Source organism: Argentina anserina, chromosome 7 (genome assembly GCF_933775445.1).
Source record: "Argentina anserina chromosome 7, drPotAnse1.1, whole genome shotgun sequence".
Taxonomy (NCBI): Eukaryota; Viridiplantae; Streptophyta; class Magnoliopsida; order Rosales; family Rosaceae; genus Argentina; species Argentina anserina.
In genome coordinates this window covers 10,221,987-10,249,919 of record NC_065878.1, presented here as the reverse complement: position 1 = coordinate 10,249,919, position 27,933 = coordinate 10,221,987, and the positions used below count along the sequence as shown (strand labels likewise).

General features: G+C 39.6%; 2 protein-coding genes across 2 annotated transcripts in view; one reads left to right on the top strand and one right to left on the bottom strand.

The window, feature by feature from the left end:
- Positions 1-27,933, bottom strand: part of LOC126801642 (60S ribosomal protein L37a) — a 103,867-nt gene that overhangs the window by 7,736 nt on the left and 68,198 nt on the right. The window lies entirely within an intron of this gene.
- On the top strand, positions 465-3,346 carry LOC126801643 (cytochrome c oxidase-assembly factor COX23, mitochondrial). The gene is made up of 3 exons (XM_050529065.1): positions 465-610; positions 2,496-2,572; positions 3,008-3,346. The coding sequence occupies exons 1-3, from the start codon at positions 511-513 to the stop codon at positions 3,053-3,055; spliced, it is 225 nt and encodes a 74-aa protein (XP_050385022.1). The 5' UTR covers positions 465-510; the 3' UTR covers positions 3,056-3,346.

Here is a 27,933-nt window from a genome sequence, read left to right as displayed (position 1 = left end):
TGAGTCCCACATCGGAAATAAACATATTATCTAAATCAAACACAGAAATAGTGAGACAATGAAATTGCCGAGATGATGGCTACTTGATTAAATGACTAGTCTTTCGTTAACTGTTCATGAAGAATTTTGTCTCATTGCTGACGGTTAATGAAGAGCATATGATGCAAAGGAAAGTCTAGTTGTTTAACCACGTCCAAGGATCCATTCCTATCTTATATTTCAATGTTGAGATTGTTGACAAAATTTGCTTTCAATGTCAGTGTCACACACTCTAAAAGAAATAAAATGAAGCCAGTATGACATGTACTAGGTACACTTGGTCTGCGGACATGGTCCAATCTATCAAAGGTAAAAGTAAAAAAGTAAAAGTTTGTTATCTTACCAATATTGCCGTCGTCATTTTGTTATGGCTTCGGTGCTTTTGCCTCGCTGGGGCCTCCCCTTGATTGCATTTAATGTTTAAATCAAGAGAGCCGAGAATAGAAGAGAGTAGATATCCAAGCTTTATCAATGGCTTCATTATCATCGAGTGCGTCAACAGCTCCATACCCAAGCGCTGCTAGAATCTCTGATTCTCAATGTTATCAGCAGTACACTGCCTCTCTCAAATGTAAGCCTCTACTTTAAACCCATCTCCTTTTCTCTTTCTTTTGTTTATCGTCTTTCCTTATTGTTTAGCTAACTATAGCATGGCCCTTTATCAAATGGGTTTCTGACTCGTAGTGAAAAAGGATGTATCTTTTTGTTATGTTCTTGCTGGGTTTGCTTTAACTTATCTGATCCTTTCTGGGTTTAACATAATTGACCGTATTTGGGTTTAACTCTTTTGAGGGTTTTAGTCTGTATCAGTGTATTGGGTATTCTTTGTTTGAGTTGAATGTAATAAAGTTAGTAGCTTTTGGTTCAGAACAAGGTTCCATAGTAGTTATTTGATTAAGAATTTTAGAGGTGGATGGATGGTTTCGTATCTCTGGGAATGATAGAGGCTATGCCAATATGGGATCACACATCCCTGAGATACACATTATTAGTTTCATAGAATTATATAGATGATTTTTCTCTCGAGTAAAAATCATTGGCTGTTTCATAAAACTTACCCCAGTTGTTCAAGGTGTGCTTTTGGGACTTTCTTATACTGTATGACATTGGTAATTGCTTGGTGAGTCCTGGGGACTGGATAGTGGCGTAAGACACAAGTGAATACCTGAGGCTTAGACCAACACTCTATGTGGGGATGAGACTTTAATGTGGGTGTGGTGGTCGTAATAATGGCTTTAAGTTATTTGTAAGTTACTTTTGAACAGAAAATGATATATTGTGCATAGAATTGGCTATGTTTAAATTAGGTGATGAGGCTCGATGTAGACCGGAGTCATTATCTTATATGTGTATTAGAAAATGCATGCTATTTTTCCTTTTGAATTTGCTCCATAAATTATGTGATAGGCCCTTTATAATGAGCTCTACTTGTATGTGATGCTGCTGGCTTAGTCTAACACTGAAGTCACTTTAGGGAGCTGATATTGTAATGAACTAAATGCTGAAAAACGATTGCCTTAAGACAGAAACTGAATGGGGCTGCTAAATGAAACTATATAGTTTTTTGGAGGATGTGCAGTATTCAACTAATGAGACAACTTCCAGAGTTCTATTGACGATACTTACCATCAGAGTCTAGAATTGGAGTTGGATTAATTATTAACCTAAAGATTTGAAGATTGCAGACTAGGTAGGCAACAGGGTTGTATAAGATATACTTGCTTCGATTTAATTTTTCAGTAAGTTATTGTAGCAGCATTCCCTCCCCAGGCTGGTAGCCTGGCTTTTGGGTAAGGTTTTCCTCAGTGTGGGTTATCTAAATGTTAGGAACCCTCAAAAGTGTAGTTGTGTCTGGTTTACCACAATCTAGCCTCCATTTCTTTCTCTAGTGATTTTACTTTCAGAAAGCTTCATTCACATTCATCATAGTAAGTTATTTCAGCAGCTGATTTGTATATCGTAAGTGATATAATATTTACTGACTTAATTGATGTATGATCAACAAATCAGATACTCACATGAGATATAGCTCTCTTCTTTAATCCTCCTAGTTGTGAAACATGTCACGTTGGTTACACTGTCATCTCTTCTATGGCACTTTTAGCTGACATTAAGTTTATTGCCTTTTCTTGGTTAAATCTTTTCTTGTATATAGCTCAAGTGTGATCATGACATTGAGAAGGAAGTATAGTGTCTTAGCTTTTTATGATATGGTTATATTGGAGGGTGTATGTTGCTGACAATGAAATTCTCTTGTAGTCTATCTGTACATCCAGTTGGTGTATGCACACATGGTGCACATACACACATATAATGGATAGATACTAGTAAATGTTTGCTGACTTGGTTCTTGATTTTTACTTTATTGTTCACTTGCTCATAAGAGTTAGTCTCTAGGAAGGCTTTTCAGTTTTTTAGGCCAAATATTGATTTTGTTTTTTTGGTAAAATTTGCAGGTCTAGAAAAGTATAACTCAGACAAGAGCAAATGTCAAGAACAATTTGATAACTATAAAGAATGCAAGAAAAAGGAGGTAATGTTGCTTTTAGATACTTAATGTTAATGGTTTTCAGTATTTCATAACGTACCATTATTGATGTTATGAAAGGCTCACTATGGCTCTGAATATCAATAAATTATATACTGTAATATAAATATGTGTATGTTCTGGTGTACAAGTCCTTCCCACCTAGAAATACACTAGGGTTTTTGTGGTTCTCTGTTTTGAAGACTGCCTGCAACTTGATCATATTCTGTTCAGACTGTTAAATCCCAGGGGTATTCGAAAAATAAGTGCTCCACATATCTTTAAAAGATAAAATGACTTGGTTATTGCATGAATGATCTGTAAATAATTTTGAAGCCCGTACATTGTGTTTTAGGTTTACAAACATGAATTTTATGTAGTAAATGGTGGAATAATCTGTTTGCAGTATCACTAATCATGATTGAAATTTTGTTTCAACAGAGAGAAGATCGACTGGAGCGAAACAAGAGTAGGTCTCTTTTCTCTTGAAATCCTCGCATGATCTTAACTCATCATAAGGGTGCAAAGCTTAGATTTGAGCTCGTCACTCATCAGAATCGGTATTAGATACCCAGGCAAATATAGCTGGTTCTGTGTGGCTCATCCACTTTATTGCGGCATTTGTAAAAACACGATGATTATTTATTATATTGTTTCCAGACAATTTAGACTTGGATTTTGCTTCAAGTCTGGAATGGTGATGTTAGTTCTACTATAAACCATAAAAAAACAGAACGGTTATCATAGGCTTTTGGCCTTGCTTATTTGGACGGGACTGTTTCTTTTTGTTGCGTTGTTAATTACCCACGAGAACACTAGTTAAGTAGCTCAATTGGAAATTGGAAATTTACCAAAAGAACAAGGGAAGAAAAAGTAGCTCAATTGGAAACCTAAAGAATGGACTGCCACTTCAGTCACTGACTCACAGTATTATTTTGGTCGTTTGAAATGAAGATTTGAACTTTGTTTTAGTTTTATAATGTTTAGATTATAAAACTACAACACCTAGTTTATGTATCAGAGAGAGTTGGCATATTATCTCCAAAAGTAAAACTGTAAAGGAGAGATGAAGTATACACCAGTTGTAGGTTTTTGAGAGTTGAAGCACTAGATTTTTGACCCTAGGATAACATCGTAAGCAGGAAAGATTGAAGGAGGGGGTGGAGCTGTTCTATATACAGTAATAGATTGAGGAATATAAACTTGACACCAGAGATAAACTCAGAGAGGCAATTTCGTCTATCTGAAGAATGACAATTTCATGGTTATAATAAGAATAAGATAAGTCGTTCACTCAATCTCGTTCATCTTTAAAAAGGTTGTTGAACTTGTCACATTCCAGTTAATTACTGACATGATTCTCTTCATCTTAACTAAATAACAACGCAAAACAGTACACAGATATATCATATAGTTACACAAACTATACCAAACCTTTAAGATCCTCACTGGTGTGACAACATTGTAATTTCTTTACATCCAAGTCCAAGGCTGATAATACTACTAATTTGTGAATACAACTGTGATGGATTTTGTCTATTATTCGTCAACGACTTAGTGTTACTGCAATCCGGGGGCATTGATACGAATATTTTGACCTTTAACACAAGAGGCCTGGAGCTTCTCGATCATCAACAAGTCACAAACTCTTCATACGGAGAATGACACCATGTTCAGGCCCCGTTGTGATTTTATAAGCAGGGGAATTAATGATGGTATGCAGGCTAAGCTCTCTCTCTCTCTTTTTTTTTTTTCTGAAGGCTGCATACACAGTATTCACTCAATAAAAATGTATTTCAAAACCAGAACAACAGATCACTCATGAATTTGTGGGAATCACTGTGTTCTGGGATACCACTCTACACTCCAGATTCCTGGATATCGACTTTTTCAAGAAATAAGTGCCATACCAATATAACCATAAAATTGGTCATTTTTTGTAGAAAATCAAATTCCCGAAAGAGGCAAGTCTTACTGCTCCAAAGTAGATTTGGGAGAACATTTAGTTGTCATTTAAAGTATCATTATCCATTTATCTTTGTACTGCAAGTGTATAAAACTATAAATAAAATCGCCAGGGTAAATATACACACACATAAATATATTTAAATTGGAATGATTTGAAATTATCTTTTCTGCCAGGTTCAAGTATTGCTAAACAAATAAGTTTAATCGCCAAGAAATAAACAGCAATGCTCATGCTAAAATTTCAGCTTTTAAACTATTTTAGTTTAATAAGAAGCTTGTAATCAACTTGATTTTGAAGATGATGGCAATTCTTATCAGTTTTGTCAATTGAAAAAAAAAATAGTAATTTCGAAAGGAAAAAAGTAAAAATAAAACCTTGATGATAGAAATGCAGAAAACAATCTAAGAGACTCGCTTCGAGGCATAGTAAGTGAAACATGCCAAAGCATGAATCAGAATGGAAATAAATGTAAAAAAAAAAAAACAGAGAGAAATATGTATAAGATTGAAGTTATAGGCCAACAGCCCATAAACTACAGGACATATAAATAATCAAGATAACTGAACTTGAACCAGAGCAAAGATGAAAGAATTATAGCATCAAACAAAAACCAATTCTGAAGTTAAGTACAATAATTTCCAACAACATAATGCATGCTCATGTAGGACTTTAAACAAAGAGAATTGCAATTGACAAACGAGTGAGACACAGTTAAATCATGTACCAGCCAGGAGATAAGTGACCATGGACCTTTCAACTTTGTGCACAAGGATGAAGAAAGCATGATCAATCTAACCCACCACCCAAAGATGCGTGCACAAAAAATCAAAACAATAATCAAATAGACAGCTTACCTGGAGATTAATCACTGAATGATCTCTGATTGCGCTACATCTCAGAACATAACAGAACCTCCCAAATTTGAAAAATTCAGAGCACAACTATATAGTATGTAATTAGTATCCAGCAACATTCCAGTCACGTTCTCAATACAAAACGCAGGTTACGTTACTTTCGTGTATCAATATTACAGAAAATAAGGCACATATGAGAACTCAAAACCTATATTTGGTATCTATTGGTTTTGGATCAACACTGAGTAGAGAGGGGCATGCATTTGTTTAGTACGGAAGATTGTTCTTCACGAAATGGCTAAAATCTGTAAAACCCAGCTATTAAAGGGAAGAAATAGAGGAGCTGCCATCTAGCCTCAGTTGCAGTACCTCTACTTGTCCTACAATGACTTTGTGAGCCATGACGGTAACACTAACTTTGAACTTTTTTTCACCTCTTAAGTTAATGCCTCAAACTCCCAAGCTTAAATTAGCTGGGAATAACCTAGGGGGAGAGATTGAACTAGTTAATGCCTCTAACCATTTCCTTGCAAAAACTATTCAAACCTACCTCACAGATCCTTCCAAGCTGAGATGCCATATGTTCTTAGATACACATGCTGAATAAAATATCTAAATATTGTGAGATTGAAGCTTAGATAAATGTAATAACCCGATTTTTTCGGAACGATGTTTGGATTGTTTAATTTCTAGAAATTCATTAAAATGAAATTTGGATTGCTTGCAAAATTTCGAAACTCGAACGGAAACGTTTCGGAACGTTTATTTAGTAAAAACGTTACGTTTCTGCAACGTATATATCGACTTTTATTCCGTCGATCGTTTGTAAAAACTTTCTTCACGAAAGTCGTAGAGCTCATCGATACGAATGCGAGGACATGTGACACGTCCTAATCGGACGTCGGAGGTGAAAGTTATTAACGTCGGGAGTTCATTTCCGATTTTGGAAACGAGTATAAATAGAAAAAATTAGGGATTAGGGTTTCCATTTCTGGAAACCCTTCACCCGCGCCTCCCTCCTTCTCTCTCACCCTCCCCGAGTCTCTCTCTCCCTCCCTCAAGCTTCGCCTGCAACCTCACCGACCGGCCTCCGTGATGCACACCGCCTAGCCCAGAAGCATCACCCACTCATCCGCAGTCGACCCCGAGCTTGCGGCGCTCCGTCTCGCCGCTGAGAGCCTCTCTCTCTCTCTACCCGAGCCTTCCTCTGCCTCGCACCCTATCTTCGCCTCCAAGCTGCGGTGTCCCTCACCGCCGTTTCCTAGGGCATCGCGAGACCCTCAAATGCCACCCTCTAGCACCCCGTGCCTCGCTTCGCCACCAAGGAGCCGGATCAACGATCGAAGATCCTGCGAGAAGCTCGTCGACGATTCAATCCTTTCCAACGTATTTTGCGCTCCGATCTAGGTAAGGATGCATTCAATTCATGGTTGTGATGATTGTGTGATATTTTTAGATGGATTGGGAGGATTTTGACGGAGAGTTGAGCACCACCGCCGTAGGCAGCGCGTGTGAGTGCGTGAGATGGTCAGGAGGTGGCCTTGGGCCGTGCAGGGACGAAGAAGAAGGAGAGGGGGAGAAATGGGGCGGCGGTGGCGTGCTACATGCCGGCCATAGGTTCGGCGCGTGTGCCCCACGCGCTGCCAAAGTGAGTGGCGCGTGAGCGCCACACGTGGTTTGCCGGAGGTGGCGCGTGTACCCTACGCTGGTAAATGTAAATTTATTTTACATACAGTAAATGCAAATATAAATTACTTTCAGTAAATGTAAAAAGTAATTTCATAAGGGTAAATCAGTAATTAATATGTACTAAGACAGTATGTACATTTGACTAGTATTTATACGTATAGAAATACGTAAACAGTATGTACTCGTATAGGAATACGTAATGGATGAGTATTTGTACAGTAATACGTGAATAGTAAATATGTGAATAGTACATAGTGAATAGTACATAGTGAATAGTACTCAATGAACAGTAATTCGTAAAACCAGAAATTGCTTAACAGTAACAGATTATTACTGTTATGGCATTTAAAGGTTTACGAAACGTTTCTAAATTCTTTTCTTATCTTTTCAAGGTGATCAATAAAACAAGGAAAAGAATTATCTTCGGGAATTGTGGAATTACGCTCGAGTTGATAAGGTGAGTAAAATCTCACATATTTACGAATCTACCCTTGCGGTGATTCAAGATTTTTGCAAGAGTTTTAAATATTGAAATACGACATGTATATAATATAGTGGGATATATATATATATTTGTATAAATGGTAAATAAGCACATATATATATAGTTTGCTATATTATATACTGTTATGAATTCATTGTGAATATGTCATTTCAATGACTAGAATTATATATTGAGCATGTGATTTAATTTGTACAATATGAGGTGTGATTATTGTACGTGGTTTTAACATGGTGTTTGTCAAACGTTTTGTCTTCGGACTTGTTTATGAAATATGACATGTATATGATATAGTAGATTATATATATATTGTATAAATCGTAAATAGGTACATATATATATATATATAGTTTGCTATATAATGTACTGTTATGATTTTATCGTGATAATGTCATTTTGATGATAAGAGTTATATCGAGCATGTGATTTTGATTTGTCCAATATGATGTGTGATTATTGTACGTGATTTTAACATGGAGATTGTTAAAATGTTGATTTGTCTTCGGACTTGATTTTGGTACAATATGAGGTCTGATTATTGTACGTGTTAGCAAGTCGGAACCTAGCCCTTGGCCGGGCGAAAGTTACGATACAGTTAGAGCTCTAGTCTGTCTGCCGGAGTACTGCATGTGAGGTAACAGGTGGTTATCTGCTCATGAGTACTCATATTGTTTTGATGTTGGGTAGCAGGTGGTTACCCAATATCGGCGGTGTACTACGTGAGGGGTAACAAATGTGTACCAGCGTTCATTAGTACCCGTATTATAAATGTATTTGGGTAACCAGAAGGGTTGCCCGATTTCTCATGAGCACTTTCATTTCATATATTTTTAGGACAACCAGATGGGCCGTCCATTAACTGATGAGTGCATTTATATTTGTTGATTTGTGGATTTTTCGTATATATTGATATGCGAGTGTATTTTCATTTTACTCATACGAGCTATAAGCTTACCGGGTTTGTGTTTACAATCCCGGTGCACCAATCCGATGGTGTATGGGATAATTCCACAGGTGTTGATTAGTGGAGATTGAGAGACGACTCCGGAGACTCGAAGTTATTCATTATCCTGCTTGTGGTGAGATTTTTAGCGCGAATTTGTGTGTGAGAACTTGTGAGGATTTATTTGTGAGTTTTGTGAGAGATTGTGAGGATTATTACATTTCCATTTTATGTAATGTTGAATTATAAATTTAGTTTGTAATAATTGGTTGTCTGAGTTGTATTGTGAACTCAGTAATGATCCGATGTGCATTTAAACGATTTCGATTCATTTGAGATTGTTTTAGTGTCGTACGACTTTAATATTTTGAGTTTTTATGCTCAAAATTTTAGGGTCGTTATAGTTGGTATCAGAGCCTAAGTACGTATTTGGCGATTATCAATATCATCCGGGAGCGATGATCTGACTGTAGGCGGGCACCCATCACATGCTCCTCGGTATTGATATGTCGTCGGGTACGCGAGAGTGTTTTTGGAGCCATACCTTATGGTTTGGTCCTCTAGGGAGTATCGTGATGATACTTCGATGATTCATCTTATTCTGAAATTTCATGTTGATATCTATTGAATCTGTTTTGGTTGAATTTGAGACTTCACAAGTATTGACTAAGTGTTTCATTGTTTGAAGGTGATGAACTCGGATAAGGTCCGAGGACAGGGCCGAGGACGGGCGAGAGGCCGAGGTTGAGGTAGGGCCACAGGCCGAGTCCGCAACGTGGAGAACCTTTATGAGGAGGCTGCTCCACAGGAAGAACAGGTTGAGATTGTTACTGCGGTTAGAGATGATGGACGAGTGTTGAAGCTGATCAAGGATATCAGTGCACTGTCAGCGCCGACCTTTCATGGTGGACTAGATCATATGGTAGCTGACCATTGGATCGAGGGTATGGAGACTTATTTTGAATGATAGAGTGCACAGAGATTGAGAAGAGAAAGATAACTACATTCTTTCTAAAAGGTGATGCTCTAGACTGGTGGAAGAGCATGAGACAGACAGTGGATGTGTCTACATTCACATGGGGAAGTTTCACTACCATTTTCAGGGAGAAGTATTTTCCAGCCTCAGTACAGGAGAACTTAGAGCTTGAGTTTCTGGCACTGGTACATGGAGACATGACCGTTAGAGAGTATGATGCTCATTTTTGGAACCGTACCGGTATGTCAGACCTATGGGTGCGACCTCCTTACCTCAGAAGTATCTACGAGGGCTGAAACAGGAGTACATGACCATGATATCAGTTCTTTGTCTAACTACAAAGGAGTTGATATTTGAGAGTGCCATGAGCTTGGAACAAGCAAATAATACTCGAGCAGGAGATGTGGGGAGTAGAGATGCAAAGGGAAAAGGCAAGGCAATCTGTTCAGGCAGCGAGCATTCAGGGCCGACGGGTAGGTCATGGAAGAGGCCAAGACCCCACTATCAGGTTCCGACAAGGGCAACACCCCTAGCTATCAGGGCTGCACCAGTTAGACCATTGGCATCGGTGAGGTGTTATGGCTGCAACGAGATGGGACATTACGCCTCAGCATGTCCGAAACCGAAGAGAGCAGGCTGCCACCGGTGCGGGCAAGTGGGACACATAGCTAGATATTGTACCCTACCTCTTCAGGGTAGAGAGGAACGGCCGCAGAGACAGCTACCAATGGGCCAAGCTAGAGTGTTCGCAGTGGGTCAGCGAGACACAGGGGTGGAAGCTAGAGTACTGTTTGATACAGGATCATCACATTCATTTATTGCTAGTTCGGTAGTAGAGATGCTAGGATTGATTCATATACCTCTTGGGAATGCCTTATGTGTCACTTCACCCCTTGGAGTGTCTCTTGAGTTAGAGACAATCTGCAAGGCTTGTCCGATTGTGATTGGGAGTAGAGAGTTCACTGCTTCGTTGATTGTGATTCTGGACCACACCTATGATGTGATCTTGGGGATTGATTGGTTGAGACCGCAGCATGCGGTGATTGATTGCTTTGACATGGTGGTATCCTTTCATAGACCTGGGGAGCCATGTTTCGTTATCGTTGCCTCAAGTCAGATAATGTCATGAGATCACGAGTTTTGGCACATGTGGAGTCAGTGGATCAGAAGGTAACTATTGCAGACATTGTGGTAGTATCTGAGTTTAGTGAGGTGTTCCAAGAGATACCGGGGCTACCTCCTTGAAGAGTGGTAGATTTCTGCATTGATGTAGTACCTGGTACAACACCTGTGTCAAAGGCGCCTTATAGAATGGGGTAGAACGAGCTTAAGGAGTTGAAGGTGCAGATCGATGAGCTACTGGACCAAGGGTTCATTAGACCTAGTGTTTCACCTTGGGGAGCACCGGTTTTGTTCGTGAAAAAGAAAGATGGTTCTCTGCGGTTATGTGTGGACTATAGAGAACTGAACAAGGTGACCATCAAGAATAGGTACCCCTTACCTAGGATTGATGACTTGTTCGACCAGCTTAAAGGTGCTACGGTGTACTCTAAAATTGATTTGAGACCCGGTTATCATCAGCTCAGGGTGAAGGAAGAAGATATAACGAAATCAGCCTTCAGGACTCGGTATGGACATTATGAGTTTGTTGTCATGCCATTTGGTCTAACAAATCCTCCAGCTGTCTTTATGAGTTTAATGAACCAAGTATTTAGCCCGTACTTGGATGAGTTTGTGGTAGTGTTTGTGGATGACATTCTGATATACTCCAAGACTCAAGAGGAACACGTGGTGCATCTGAGAACGGTGTTGCAGACCTTGAAGGAGGCGAGATTGTATGCCAAGCTAGAGAAGTGTGAGTTCTGGAAAGAAGAGGTCAAATTCCTTGGTCATGTTGTCTCAAAAGATGGAGTACTAGTGTACCCGTCAAAGGTAGAGGCAATAAAGAATTGGAGTCGTCCAAAGAACCCTACAGAGATTCGTACTTTCCTCGGATTGGCAGGTTACTACAGGAGATTTATCGAAGGGTTTTCTAGTATTGCATCTTCATTGACCAAGTTGACCAAGAAAGATGTTCCGTTTATGTGGACAGAAGCATGTGAGGAAGCATTCAACAAACTAAAGACCAGTTTAACCACAGCTCCATTGTTGACTATTCCTTCTAGTGGGGGCGGTTATGTCATTTACAGTGATGCTTCGCTCCAAGGTTTGGGTTGTGTGTTGATGCAGCATGGAGGAGTTGTTGCTTATGGCTCTAGACAGTTGAAGATTCATGAGAAGAACTACCCCACACACGACCTAAAGCTTGCGGCAGTTGTGTTTGCCCTGAAGATTTGGAGACATTACTTGTATGGTGAGAAGTTTCAACTCTTTTCAGATCATAAGAGTTTGAAGTACTTGTTCTCATAGAAGGAGCTGAATATGAGGCAGAGAAGATGGATGGAACTCCTCAAGGATTATGACTTCACACTGGAGTACCACCCGGGAAAGGCAAATGTGGTGACCGATGCATTGAGCAGAAAACCGAGAGGTGTGGTGGCTTCTCTTATGGTCCAGGAATGGTTCATGCTCGAAACTGCATCAGAGTTTGATTTGGTACCATCAAGAGGAGAACCAAGGGTGTTTCTTGGTAGCGTCACGAGGATCATACAGGGTCAGGCGCGAGATAGATTCTCACGAGCTAAGTTGGCAGATCTTGTAGTGGATACGCTTGATGAGTGCCCTTCCGAGTGGAGACTTGGACCCGATAGAGGGTTGAGATTTGGGGCAAGATTGTGTGTCCCAGATTGTGATGATCTCAAGCAGGAGGTCCTTCGTACGGCACATCGATCACGTTATACCGTTCATCCAGGGAACACCAAGATGTACAAGGACCTATGCAGGCAATTCTGGTGGAACGGTATGAAGAAAGATGTTGCGGAGTTTGTATCGAAGTGCCTTACATGTCAGCAAGTAAAAGCAGAACATCAATGACCAGCTGGCATGTTGAAACCACTAACTATTCCTCTTTGGAAGTGGGAGCAGATATCTATGGATTTTGTGACTGGATTGCCTAGATCAAAGAAGGGTCACGATGCCATATGGGTGATTGTTGATCGGTTGACGAAGTCGGGTCATTTTCTTCCAGTGTCGATGAAGTACTCACTGGACGTGCTTGGGAAACTATATGTGGATGAGGTAGTGAGACTTCATAGTGCTCCAGTTTCTATTGTTTCCGATCGAGACACACGTTTCACTTCGAAGTTCTGGGGTGGTTTGCAGAAGGCGATGGGCACTACCTTGGATATGAGTACAACTTTTCACCCTCAGACGGATGGACAGACGGAAAGGGTGAATCAGGTGAGGGAAGACATGTTGAGAGCATGTGTGCTGGATTTCAAGGGTAGCTGGGAAGATCATTTGAGATTGATTGAGTTTGCCTACAACAACAACTACCATTCTAGCATTGGCATGGCACCTTATGAGGCTCTTTATGGTAGACCATTTTGATCACCGATCTGTTGGGCCGAAGTTGGTGATGAGGCACTGATGGGTCTAGAGTGTTATAAAAATCAATGATATATTGCATATATAATTTAATAAGCTGAATTAGATTGTTATAAAAATCAATGATATATTGCATATATAATTTAATAAGCTGAATTATAAATAATTATAAATCAGAAATGAAGAACACGAAAGAATTTCAACAAAAATACCGAACGATTTGTGATGGAAGAACTAGTCGAGACGTGTGTGATACCACACTGTCCTTAAGACGTTTACGCCTTCTCTACCGATGCAAGGATGCTTGGCGCTTGTCTCCCAGGATATAACGACTAAAGAATTCTAGAAAGTTGCACTACTAACTAGAACCCTCAACGAACTCGTAAGGTACCTCTATCTATCACCAGAGAAGAACTAAGAACTTTGAGAGTGGGAGAGAAATGTGTTTCGAATGGGATAATATTACAATGAAAGGATGGTGGCTATTTATACTGTGAGGATTTGCAATCAGCAATTAATAAGATGGCTGTTATAGAAATTAAAAAATCATAACATATATGAGTTACATATGTTACAAACATTGATTTCAATTCTGTTATAATTCTCCATAACACACAATAACTCAGTTGTTACAAAAGAAGAATTTGAACAGTCAAGAGAATTTGAAAAGTCAAAACCGAATTTTCGGAAATGCAAAAAGAATCTGCGTTCCGACCCTCAATTCGGTGTTGCATTCGTGTCCGCAGGTCGCACGGGCATACACGAGTTTCCCTTGCGACCTAGGATTTGCACCCCCCCTTGCGCGTGCGCGAGACGGTATAAGGGGGCTTACACACTTTACAATCCATACACAATGGATTCTATATAAAGTCTTTTCAACACTTCTCTTTTCCAATGTGGGACAAATACCATTCCCTCATTCTAAGTAGCCTTCTTTGAGTGACAATTTCTTACTCACCCACAAACCAAATTACACAAACAAACATATGATCTTGTAGCCCTCATTATGGAGAACTCAAATCTATGTTCATCTTTGATTAATTATAAGTTTAACTTAATTTAATTAATCAATTAAAATTTGGTTTTAAATGGTTTTTCCAACCATTTTCCAACAATTCCCCACATGAATGAAATTGGCCACCAAAGACTCGATAGAAATTGGTGATAGATTTCTACGGTTGAAACCTGCATAGGATAGGTAGGTTTGACCCTTTGAACCTTCCCTTATAAAAGTATGCTTACTTTACTAACTAAATAGTAGACGCGATGTCTTTGAACTATTCGTCATTTGTGTAAATGATAACATACTTTACACAGGAGTCTCCCTGGTACACTTCGGTTCTCATTTTTGTGCCCATTTTGGCCATGGAACACACGCCTGGTTCTGCAAGTAGTTTGATAAGAGTTATGCCCTCATTAACTCCCCTAGAAGCGGCCCCACTTCTCTCTTGCATAGGTGATCTCTTAATTAAGAGTAACCCGCATTACTCTGCTCGATTTCTCGACGCATAAGAATCATTAAAAGTTTTAACTTAACCTCATCCTTCACGGGTATCACTGGTTTTTATCATAGGAATGGACTTGGGGAACTCCCCACACTGATCCGAACTAATCTCTACAGTTTGGTTTTCCCTTTTGAACCTAGATCTTGGGATCTCCAGTCAGCTAGGTTGGGTATCCACTGTAGTGATTTTTAATTTCCAATGGGCTTTAGTCCCATTCCCTTCGATGATTTTTCAACTAATACTCTGTTTAACCCTTTAGTTAAAGGATCAGCAATATTATCCTTAGACTTTACATAGTCTATAGAGATAACTCCAGTTGAGAGTAGTTGTCTAATGGTATTATGTCTTCGACGAATGTGTCTAGATTTACCATTATACATCTTACTCTGTGCCCTGCTAATTGCAGATTGACTATCACAATGTATACCAATCGCAGGCACAGGTTTTGTCCATCTAGGAATGTCCTCTATGAACTGGCGTAGCCATTCTGCTTCCTCCCCACATTTGTCTAGTGTTACAAACTCAGACTCCATTGTGGATCTAGTTATAACTGTTTGAGGACTTCCAGGACACGGCTGCACCTCCTAGCGTAAATACATATCCGCTAGTAGACTTTGAGTCTTTCATGTCAGATATCCAGTTCGCATCAGTGAACCCTTCTATAACAGCTGGGTATGATGTGTAGTGTAACCCGTAGGTACGAGTATACCTTAGGTATTTGAGTACTCTTCCAATCGCTTGCCAATGCATAGCTCCAGGATTACTCGTGTACCTACTTAGCTTATGAACCGCATAAGCTATATCTGGTCTTGTACAACTTGTTAAGTACATTAGACTCCCAATTATTCTTGAATACTCTAATTGAGAAACACTTTCACCTTTATTCTTGGACAAATGTAGATTCAAATCTACAGGAGTTCTGACAATTCCAGAACCTTCCTTGTCAAATTTCCCAAGAATATTGTCCACATAGTGTGTTTGACTCAACACTAGCCCTTCTGATGTTCTCGTAATTTTAATTCCTAAAATGACATCAGCAAGTCCCAAGTCTTTCATGTCAAACTTAGAATTCAACATGTCTTTAGTAGACTTGATCATCTTATCGTTGCTCCCAACGATAAGCATATCATCCACATACAGACATAAAATGATATATCCATTTTCAGTGTCTTTGATATATACACACTTATCACCTTCATTTATTCTAAATCCACTGGTGATCATGGCATTATCAAATTTCTCATGCCATTGTTTTGGTGTTTGTTTTAAGCCATATAATGACTTAACCAATCTGCACACCTTCTTACTCTGAGAAGGAGCAGAAAAACCTTCTGGCTGTTCCATGTAGATTTCTTCTTCTACATCTCCATTTAGGAAAGCCGTCTTTACATCCATTTGGTGTACTTCAAGTTTGTGCAACGCTGCACTTCCAAGTACCATCCGTATGGATGTTATTCTCGTCACAGGAGAATAAGTGTCAAAATAAACCAAACCCTCATTTTGCCTATAGCCTTTAATAACAAGTATAGCCTTGTACTTGTCTATTGACCCATCAACTTTTAATTTCGTTTTGAAAATCCACTTGGAAGTCAAAGGCTTACATCCAGGTGGCAAATCCACTAATTCCCAAGTGTGATTTTGCATGATGGAGTCAACCTCACTTTTGATTGCTTCTTTCCATAGAGGACCATCAATAGAGCTCAATGTCTCTTTGAAGGTACGGGGATCACCTTCAACCATATATGACAAGAAGTCAGGTCCATAGGACTTTGCGGTCCTTGCCCTTTTATTTCGTCTAGGTCCAACCTCAGACTCAGATTCGGACTTCGACTCAGATTCTTGATCCTGAGCATCATCAGTTTCGGCTCGGTTGTCTTCACGTGCCCGTTTAGAAGAATTAAATTCCTCTCTAGACTTCCGTGGAAATACATTTTCAAAGAAAGATGCATTTCTCGATTCCATTATCGTATCCTTATGAATTTCAGGAATATTCGAATCGTGGGCTAGGAATCGATAAGCCGAACTGTTATGTGCATATCCAATAAAGATGCAATCACTGTTTTAGGCCAATTCTTCACCTTTTTAGGTTTAGGAATTTTCACTTTTGGGCACCTTATTTAAAAGGTAATTTGCCGTGAGAATCGCGTCTCCCCACATGTTGGGTGGCATCCCAAAACTGAGTAGCATAACATTCATCATATCATTTAGAGTATGATTTTTGTGTTTTGCTACACCATTTGATTGTGGTGAGTATGGAGCAGTCCTTTGATGTATAATCCCATTTTGAGCACAAGTCTCAGCAAATGGCGATTTATACTCACCCCCTCGGTCACTTCTTAGTGCCTTAATTTTCTTGTTGAGTTGGTTCTCAACCTTATTTTTATAGAGAATGAACTTCTCTATGGTCTCACTTTTGCATTTTAGCAAATACACATAGCAATATTTCGTGCTATCATCTATGAAGGTAATAAAGTATTTATTATTCCCTCTAGATACCGTTGATTTTAAATCACACACGTCTGTATGAATCAGATCAAGGGGTTCATTGTTTCTTTCAACACTTTGGAAGATGATCTAATCAGTTTTGTCTCTACACAAGTTCACACTTGTGCATGTTAATTGACATATATTATATTCTTCACTACCATAAATTAGGAAGACTAGTTTTTGACAATAAACAATCCACCACCCATGGCTCTATGTCAATTTCAGACAAAACACATTTGTCAACACGGAGTTTTATACTCATAAAACCCTTAAGAACATACATCAATTTATTCGATAATTTCAGTTCTGTTCTACAGATCAATCCAAAAACTTGGCTTGGTCATACCATAGCTCTAAGTCATTTAGTCCACAATCATAATCACTGACTTTTTCCATGCTATCATCTGATATCATACAACAGAGGCTGATGTCTGCAACCTCCTGAGTGACGGCTTCAATCAGGTTTGCCTCTCTCTTTTTGTTCCTCTTTGGTTTGTTGCAGTCCACAGACTTGTGACCAGTCTTGTCACAGTTGTAGCACTTGCCTTCAAACCTTGGCTTCTTGGAGATGCTACCTTTCGGCCCCAGTTTGGACCCATGATACTTGCCTTTCTTGTTTTTGGAACCTTGACCATGTTCCATCATGTTTGCCTTGGCAGAGACATCATTGATCCATGCTTTCTTTTCGGATCCTCGGTTGTCTTCCTCAATGCGAAGTCTAACCTCTAGATCCTCCATGGTCATTTCCTTTCGCTTGTGCTTCAAATAATTCTTGAAGTCTTTCCAAGCAGGTGGTAACTTTTCAATAGCACATGCCACTTGAAAACTTTCACCTAGTTGCATTCCTTCAGCGTGAATCTCATGCAGGATTAGCTGAATCTCAGAGAATTGACTCATTACAGTTTTGGAATCCACCATTTTATAATCAAGGAAGCGGCCCACGATAAACTTCTTGGCGCCGGCATCCTCGGTTTTATATTTTTTCTCCAAGGATTCCCATAGCTCTTTTGCCGTTCCCATGCCAATGTACACATTGTACAATGAGTCGGCTAGACCATTCATGATATAATTCCTACATAAGTAGTCAGAATTATTCCATGCATTCACAGCAGCAATCTTTGCTTGATCGCCATGGTCATCTTCCTTTAACTTAGGAGCATTCTCCGTCAAAAATCTTGCAAGATTCAGAGTGGTCAGATAAAACATCATCTTTTGTTGCCACCTCTTGAAATACAAACCGTTGAACTTCTCAGGTTTTTCCCCATGGGATACTGAGACAGGTACAACGGGAGCAGTAGGCACAGTTGGCACCAAAGGTCCCTTGCCATTTCCAGAATTTCCTCCGTTAGTCATTTTTAGAAACTGAAACACACACAGATAAATATCGAATACAAATTATATAAGCAATATCAAATTAAACGTCTTAAGATTGTTATAAAAATCAATAATATATTGCATATATAATTTAATAAGCTGAATTAGATTGTTATAAAAATCAATGATATATTGCATATAAATTTAATAAGCTGAATTATAAATAATTATAAATCAGAAATGAAGAACACGAAAAGAATTTCAACAAAAATACCGAACGATTTGTGATGGAAGAACTAGTCGAGACGTGTGTGATTCCACACTGTCCTTAAGACGTTTATGCCTCCTCTACCGGTGCAAGGATGCTTGGCGCTTGTCTCCCAGGATATAACGACTAAAGAATTCTAGAAAGTTGCACTACTAACTAGAACCCTCAACGAACTCGTAAGGTACCTCTATCTATCACCAGAGAAGAACTAAGAACTTTGAGAGTGGGAGAGAAATGTGTTTCGAATGGGATGATATTACAATGAAAGGATGGTGGCTATTTATACTGTGAGGATTTGCAATCAGCAATTAATAAGATGGTTGTTATAGAAATCAAAAAATCATAACATATATGAGTTACATATGTTACAAACATTGATTTCAATTCTGTTATAATTCTCCATAACACACAATAACTCAATTGTTACAAAAGAAGAATTTGAACAGTCAAGAGAATTTGAAAAGTCAAAACCGAATTTTCGGAAATGCAAAAAGAATCTGCGTTCCGACCCTCAATTCGGTGTTGCATTCGTGTCCGCAGGTCGCACGGGCATACACGAGTTTCCCTTGCGACCTAGGATTTGCACCCCCCCTTGCGCGTGCGCGAGAGGGTATAAGGGGGCTTACACACTTTACAATCCATACACAATGGATTCTATATAAAGTCTTTTCAACACTTCTCTTTTCCAATGTGGGACAAATACCATTCCCTCATTCTAAGTAGCCATCTTTGAGTGACAATTTCTTACTCACCCACAAACCAAATTACACAAACAAACATATGATCTTGTAGCCCTCATTATGGAGAACTCAAATCTATGTTCATCTTTGATTAATTATAAGTTTAACTTAATTTAATTAATCAATTAAAATTTGGTTTTAAATGGTTTTTCCAACCATTTTCCAACATTGAGGTGGTTCAGGAAACTATGGAGAAGATCTCGATCATTCGAGATAGAATCCGGACCGCGCAGAGTAGATATAAGAGCTATGCGGACTTAAAGAGAAGACATGTGGAATTTGAGATCGGCGATCATGTGTTCTTGAAAGTTTCGCCTATGAGGGGTGTAGTGAGATTTGGCAAGAAGGGAAAGTTGGCTCCGAGGTACGTTTGGCCCTTTAAGATACTTGAGAAGGTGGGCGAACTAGCATATCGACTAGCCTTGCCTACTAGCATGTCGGGCGTTCACAACGTCTTCCACATTTCCATGTTGAGGAAGTATGTACCGGATGAGTCACATGTGATTGATCATAGTACCATTGAAGTGAAGGAAAATGCCACATTTGTTGTTGAGCCGGTTCGTATTCTGGATAAATCCACTAAGAAGCTTCGGAGGAAAGAAGTAGAGTTAGTCAAGGTATTGTGGAGCCACCATGATGAGGGTGACGCATCTTGGGAGCTAGAGTCGGACATGATGACTAGATATTCACAGTTATTTGTTGAGTGAGATTGAATTTCGGGACAAAATTCCTTTAACGGGGGGTAGAATGTAATAACCCGATTTTTTCAGAACGATGTTTGGATTGTTTAATTTCTAAGTTGTGAAATTCATTAAAATGAAATTTGGATTGCTTGCAAAATTTCGAAACTCGAACGGAAACGTTTCGGAACGTTTATTTAGTAAAAACGTTACGTTTCTGCAACGTATATATCGACTTTTACTCCGTCGATCGTTTGTAAAAACTTTCTTCACGAAAGTCGTAGAGCTCGTCGATACGAGTGCGTGGACATGTGACACATTCGAATCGGACGTCGGAGGTGAAAGTTATTAACGTCGGGAGTTCGTTTCCGATTTTGGAAATAAGTATAAATAGAAAAATTTAGGGATTAGGGTTTCCATTTCTGGAAACCCTTCACCCGCGCCTCATTCCTTCTCTCACCCTCCCCGAGTCTCTCTCTCCCTCCCTCGAGCTTCGCCTGCAACCTCACCGACCGGCCTCCGTGATGCACACCGCCTAGCCCAGAAGCATCACCCACTCCTCCGCAGTCGACCCCGAGCTTGCGGCGCTCCGTCTCGCCGCTGAGAGCCTCTCTCTCTCTCTCCCCGAGCCTTCCTCTGCCTCGCACCCGATCTTCGCCTCCATGCTGCGGTGTCCCTCACCGCCGTTCCCTAGGGCATCGCGAGACCCTCAACTGCCACCCTCTAGCACCCCGTGCCTCGCTTCGCCACCAAGGAGCCGGATCGACGATTGAAGATCCTGCGAGAAGCTCGTCGACGATTCAATCCTTTCCGACGCATTTTGAGCTCCGATCTAGGTAAGGATGCATTCAATTCATGGTTGTGATGATTGTGTGATGTTTTTGGATGGATTGGGAGGATTTTGGAGGAGGATCGGAGGTGTAGGTGGAGAGTTGAGCACCGCCGCCTTAGGCGGCGCGTGTGAGTGCGTGAGGTGGTCAGGATGTTGCCTTGGGCCGTGCAGGGACGGAGAAGAAGGAGAGGGGGAGAAATGGGGCGGCGGTGGCGTGCTACGCACTAGCCATAGGTTCGGCGCGTGTGCCCCACGCGGTGCCACAGTGAGTGGCGCGTGAGCGCCAAGCGCGGTCTGCCGGAGGTGGCGCGTGTAATCTATGCGCCGCCACGTACGGCGGAGAATGAACATTGTTTTCGAAGGGTAATTTTGTAATTTATTTTTACGTATGATAAATGTTAATTTCAGAAAATGTAAATTAGTAATTAATACAGTAAATGCAAATATAAATTACTTTCAGTAAATGTAAAAAGTAATTTCAGAAGAGTAAATCAGTAATTAATATTTACTGAGACAGTATATACATTTGAATAGTATTTATATGTACGGAAATACGTAAACAATATGTACTAGTATAGGAATACGTAATGGATGAGTATGTGTACAGTAGTACATGAATAGTAAATACGTGAATAGTACTCAATGAACAGTAATTCGTAAACCAGAAATTGCTGAACAGTAACAGATTATTACTGTTACGGCATTTAAAGGTTTACGAAACGTTTCTAAATTCTATTCTTATCTTTTCAAGGTGATCAATAAAACAAGGAAAACAATTATCTTCGGGAATTGTGGAATTACGCTCGAGTTGATAAGGTGAGTAAAATCTCACATATTTACAAATCTACCCTTGCGGTGATTTCAAGATTTTTGCAAGAGTTTTAAATATTGAAATACGACATGATATGATATAGTGGGATATATATATTTGTATAAATGGTAAATAAGCACATATATATATAGTTTGCTATATTATATACTGTTATGAATTCATTGTGAATATGTCATTTCAATGACTAGAATTATATATTGAGCATGTGATTAAATTTGTACAATATGAGGTGTGATTATTGTACGTGGTTTTAACATGGTGTTTGTCAAACGTTTTGTCTTCGGACTTGTTTATGAAATATGACATGTATATGATATAGTGGATTATATATATATATATATATTGTATAAATGGTAAATAGGTACATATATATATGGTTTGCTATATAATGTACTGTTATGATTTTATCGTGATAATGTCATTTTGATGACGAGAGTTGTATCGAGCATGTGATTTTGATTTGTACAATATGATGTGTAATTATTGTACGTGATTTTAATATGGACATTGTTAAAATATTGATTTGTCTTCGGATTTGATTTTGGTACAATATGAGGTGTGATTATTGTACGTGTTGGCAAGTCGGAACCTAGCCCTTGGCCGGGCGAAAGTTACGATAGAGTTAGAGCTCTAGTCTGTCTGTCGGAGTACTGCACGTGAGGTAACAGGTGGTTATCTGCTCATGAGTACTCATATTGTTTTGATGTTGGGTAGCAGGTGGTTACCCAATATCGGTGGTGTACTACATGAGGGGTAACAGATGTGTACCAGCGTTCATTAGTACCCGTATTATAAATGTATTTGGGTAACCAGAAGGGTTGCCCGATTTCTCATAAGCACTTTCATTTCATATATTTTTGGGACAACCAGATGGGCCGTCCATTAACTCATGAGTGCATTTATATTTGTTGATTTGTGGATTTTTCGTATATATTGATATGCGAGTGTATTTTCATTTTACTCATACGAGCTATAAGCTTACCGGGTTTGTGTTTACAGTTCCGGTGCACCAATCCGATGGTGTAGGGGATAATTCCGCAGGTGTTGATTATTGGAGATTGAAAGACGACTCCGGAGACTCGAAGTTATTCATTATCCTGCTTGTGGTGAGATTTTTAGCGCGGATTTGTGTGTGAGAACTTGTGAGGATTTATTTGTGAGTTTTGTGAGAGATTGTGAGTTTTATTACATTTCCATTTTATGTAATGTTGAATTATAAATTTGGTTTGTAATAATTGGTTGTCTGACTTGTATTGTGAACTCAGTAATGATCTGCTGTGCATTTAAACGATTTCGATTCATTTGAGATTGTTTTAGTGTTGTACGACTTTAATATTTTGAGTTTTTATACTCGAAATTTTAGGGTCGTTACATAAACTGAAACCGTTTGAAGCTGTATTGGATATGCAAATCACAATTAAGCACATAGCATACCTACATATATATATAGTATTGCCTTTAGAGTTGACTAGTGAAATATTTGCGCAAAGTAAGAAACAAGGAAAATATATTTCATTAAGGCAGGGATGGATAGCACCAGACATAAAAAAACAAAGCAAATTACCAAATAGAAAGTCTAGTTTGGCATGGGATGCTCTTAACATGATAACATGCAGGGGAAGGAAAACAAGTAGCTCCTAAAGGATAATTATACATATAAAATTTGCCACAATGATGTGTTAAGGCGGTTAAGCAATGCAACAAAGTAAGTCATCCGAGTAGAAAACAACCAAGCGTCGGAGAAAAAGGAAGAGTGGATGGGCTGGAAGCGTATCCAAACATGCGAGGAGCCATGAATTGGAGAGTGAAACAATTCTTGTAGTCGTCGCTGTCCACCTTACTGGCAGCAACATGAAACTGAAACGGAAGGGAAATCCCCCGCTTGTTATGAATTCCGGGGGTTGACCCCGTATCACGTTTTAGAAACTGAGTGATGATAAAGCAGCCCTTGTTATCACCAATGTGGACAATATCACACGCTCCAGGGTCGTCCCATCCGCGAGGAAACACTGACACTGGCAGCTTGACCAACCCAATTCGCTTCAAGGATTCTTGTCCCTTTTCCTTATCCTCATAGAGATATATTCCCACACGCAGAGTATGAATATGATAACCAAAAATGAGCTTCTTCTGGTTCTTGTTGTTGTTGTTGTCATCATCCGGCAGGTCCAGGACTAAAGCTCGGCAGTAAAAACGAAAAGGGCCGCCAGCGCACATAGTAGGGACTAGTCTCCATTTTTGGTCCGGGAAAGCCGCGTCAAAGCAGAAGACAACACATAGTTCATGGGACACAAACAGCTTGGTGCCAACAACTAGATAAGAGAAGTAACCTCTGAAAACAAGTTTTGCAATTATATCGCCGGATATTTTTTCAAATTCTCATGAACTGTGATTCTGCTGTTCCTCCCTGTGTTTGGATTTCACTTTCCCAGGTTCTTAGCACTGAGGTTGTAGACTCCACTATTAAGTCCATCATACCCTTAAAATAGAGTTCCAGAAAAGATTAATGCAGTTGAATAAGAAGACCAACTAAAAGTTGATGTCATTCTGCTTTCTTATAATGGGATCATAGAAAGTAGAGGCTAATGTTATATAGTTAGAAAATCTGGTATGTTTGTTACAGAATTGACAACATCGACCACATTGTTATACAAGGATCACCAGATCAGTCATAACTTTTTCTTCTGTTTATTACTAAAGAGGAGAAAGGTACAAGTCCCTCTACCAATTGAGATAGGAGCTCCCACTTTATTACCAAATTCCAAAGGCTTAGTGGCATATTAAACTCTTTAGAAAGACGTAAGAGAAAACTAATCTGAATAAGCTGTCACGCCCCCGAAATTTCAAGTATGAAACTCGAATTCGAAGCCATGAAAAATTCTAAAACAATCTCAATAAATCGAAATCATTTTAATGTCACAGCAGATCATTACTGAGTTCATAGTACAACTCCGTTAAATTGATTATTACAAACCAAATTTATAATTCAAGTATTATATCAAATGAAAATGTAAAATCTTCTTAATCCTCACCACAAGATAAAATAAAACAACTTTAAGTTTTCAGAGTTTTCTGTCGATTTTCGCTAATCCACATCTGCGGAACTATCTCCTACACCATTAAATAGGTACACCGGAATTGTCCGAGCTCCTCATGTCCCTTTCCTTACCTTTATCCTTGAACCTTACCGAGTAGCTCTCTCAACGGGGCTCCTCCTTGCGTTGGCTTTTGTCTCCCCTACCTGTGGCATAGCGGCTCTTCTTCTCCTTCGGCTTAGTGGGCTCTCTTGAACTTGAGAAATCCACTAAGCCTTCGGCCACGGCTATGGCGGTGGCAAGGTCTTGTACTCCACGTCGCCTAAGCTCCGTCTTGGCCCATGATTGGAGACCATCCATGAAATTGAAGAGAGCATCCTTGTCAGATGTGTCGGGAATATCAAGCACCAAGTTAGTGAAATCTCTAATATAATCACGAATAGGCCCCATGTGCTTAAGCTTTCGCAAGCGAGCTCTTGCCTCGTCCTCGGCATTCTCGGGATAAAATTGCTTCTTGAGCTCTTTAACAAAGTCATTAAAGGTAGAGATGGTGCACGTACCTCTTTCGACATCTCATCGCCTTCTCCTCCACCATAGCATGGTGGTGTCGGTGAGATAAAGAGACGCGGTCTTTATCTTGGCATCCTCCTCCATGAACCCTACGGCTTCAAAGTATTGATCTAGCCCCCATAAGAAGTTATCTACTTCTTCAGCGTTGCGCATCCCTCCGAAGCTCTTTGGCTTTGGCACCTTGATCCGCTTGGACTCTACGGTATTGCTAGTGTTAGCCCCGCAGCTAGTGCGCGCTTGCATAGGGCAAGATCTGCCTGCATTGCCTCCATGCGTGCATAATCTGCCTGGATCTCCTTCATGCGTGCAAACATGCTATTATGCTCCATTTCTTGTACTTCACGCATCCGGGCGAGTTCCCCTATGAACTCCTCGCGAACCTTGTCTATCTCACCCCACAAGGACTCCTCTAGCTTGAGCATCATGCCCTTGATCACAGTGTGGATTACGGCGTCCTCCGCCTCCAAGTCTTCCACCTGTGCCCCCATGCCACTCACACTCTCTTCCACTTGAGTTAGTCGTGAGTCGATTGTAGCTAACATGTCCTTGAGTCGTTCCTTCTTTGGAACCGTTGGGTTGACAAGTTCTTCATGACCCTTCTCTTGCGTGTCGTCGGAAACACTACCAACAGGATTGCTATTCTTAGCCATTGTGTCGAGTTAGTCTCTTGATCGAACTTCGGCTCTGATACCACCTGTCATGAGCTTACTCTTTTGCTATGCTACTTGTGCCGCCTTAGCAACTCCCTTATGTTAAGTCAGCCTTACTCTCGCAATCGCCCTGCTAGAACAATTGAAAAGGCAAAGAATATATCTCTAAAGAGAACTTATATTGAACAAGGAAAGAAAGCTTACAAGTATGCTTGATGACTTCTCGCTTGATGTCTCAAATGTGAGGGGTGTCTTGCTATTTATAGGCCTCCTCATCCTACCTCAATATTTCTAGAGAATTCTAGGACTATGTACAAGTGTAGTTGCTTCTAGAGAGTTCTACACAAGTATATACAAGTCTAAGTAATACCTTGAGTATTCTAGAAACTTCCGGAGTGGTCTAGGTCTTTGAGCCTCTCTAAGGTTCTAGAGAGTTTGAAAGATGTCCAAAGGTTCCCAAACCTTCTAGAGACTTTTAAGACTTTCCAGAGTCTTCTATAACTCTCTAGAGGCTTCTACGATCTTCTAAAGTCTTCCATAACCTTCTATGACATTCTAGAGGGTTCTAAAGTCTTCCATATGCTTCTAAAGTGCTTAAGTGATCTCTAATACCTTCCTTGAGCCATGCTGGCTTCAAAAATGCCAAGGAAAATTCTATGAAGGTTGGCGGGGCGTGACACTAGGCATGCAGATATTCGTGTTTTTATAAGAGGATGCATGTGCTTCGGCATAGAATATAAACCAGGGGCGGACCTACGTGTATTCTAAGGTCCACCCAGATTTCTGGAAAAAAAAACTTACTACTATATACTTATAGAGTTTGGTCTTCTCAAGGGAAAAGAGTGGTTTCAAAAGCAAGAGATTTAGTTACGTGAAAACTTCTTAGATACTAGATTAAGTGGGTTGAGTTCAATAGATAGTACTAAAAGCATGAATACAAAAACATAATTGATATCTATCTGAAAAAAAAAGACCTCTCTCTCTCTCTCTCTCTCTCTCTCTCTCTCTCTCTCTTGACTAGGTGTGAAAATTCTCTTACACCGTTAAGAAAATTTTTGTTAACAAATTCAAGTCCACCCTATGTTGAATTCCTGGGTCCGCCCTTGATATAAACAGATAACTAGCATCACGATCTATAAACACGAGCAAATACCCATAACTAATTATAGAAACTGAAAAACTGGGTGGCAAAGTGAAACACGGTTTTGTGTTCAGTCGATGAGAAGAACATGGAGGAATAAGGTAATAGAGATGAAACCCAATTGACCCAGAAAAGTACTCAATACTGACTACTCACCAGAATGTTTCATTTTTCTTTCAAGCTAATTGGATGCCCTTTTCTCCTTGCTTCTCTTTCTGGGATACTCGAACGGCAGGGACCGAACAGAGTGAGGTTATGACTGCAACGCAAAATGGTGATATGGGTGACTCATGAGTTTAAAAACATTTAATTTCAACAAAAATTAGCTTTTTTTTTCATTAATAGAAAAAGACAGAATTGCTCTGAAATTTTATTCACACGTCTTACTGACATTTATTTTTAAATAAAAGGGCATACTATTTAATCTAATGAAACAAAATCGAATTCACAGGGGATGGAAGATTAGTATGATGCATTTGAGTTGTTTGTATAATACCAAAAAAGAAAACTGAAATCAACCCCCTTCATTTTTCCATGCCCACTTATTCAAGTTATTTTGGATATTTTGTCATTACGTAGTTCATGTGTTTTGGCCTTTTTTTCCAAGTTTTTTTTAATAGGACAAACTGCCCTTAATTTATTGAAATCAAACTAACAAAGGAGTGAGATAAAAGAACCTGACCTCCTATGTTTGATAAACTCTAACAAAGACGATAAACAAAAGCTCAATCCGGCTTTTGTACATCCACAAATGCAAAACCATAGATATAAAAACCCCTAGCAAATAGCAAACCCTCAGCCAAGAAACCCTTAATTAAAGGACGAGATGAAGCTGGTAGCATTAGCAGACAGTTTTGAAATTCTAAGAATAGAGAAAATAAACATATTGTGATG

Coding starts and splice junctions, on each gene's coding strand:
- LOC126801643 (XM_050529065.1), top strand. CDS start 511: ATGGCTTCATTATCATCGAGTGCGTCAACAGCTCCATACCCAAGCGCT. Junction 611..2,495: donor GTACACTGCCTCTCTCAAAT/GTAAGCCTCTAC, acceptor TAAAATTTGCAG/GTCTAGAAAAGTATAACTCA. Junction 2,573..3,007: donor AAGAATGCAAGAAAAAGGAG/GTAATGTTGCTT, acceptor TTGTTTCAACAG/AGAGAAGATCGACTGGAGCG.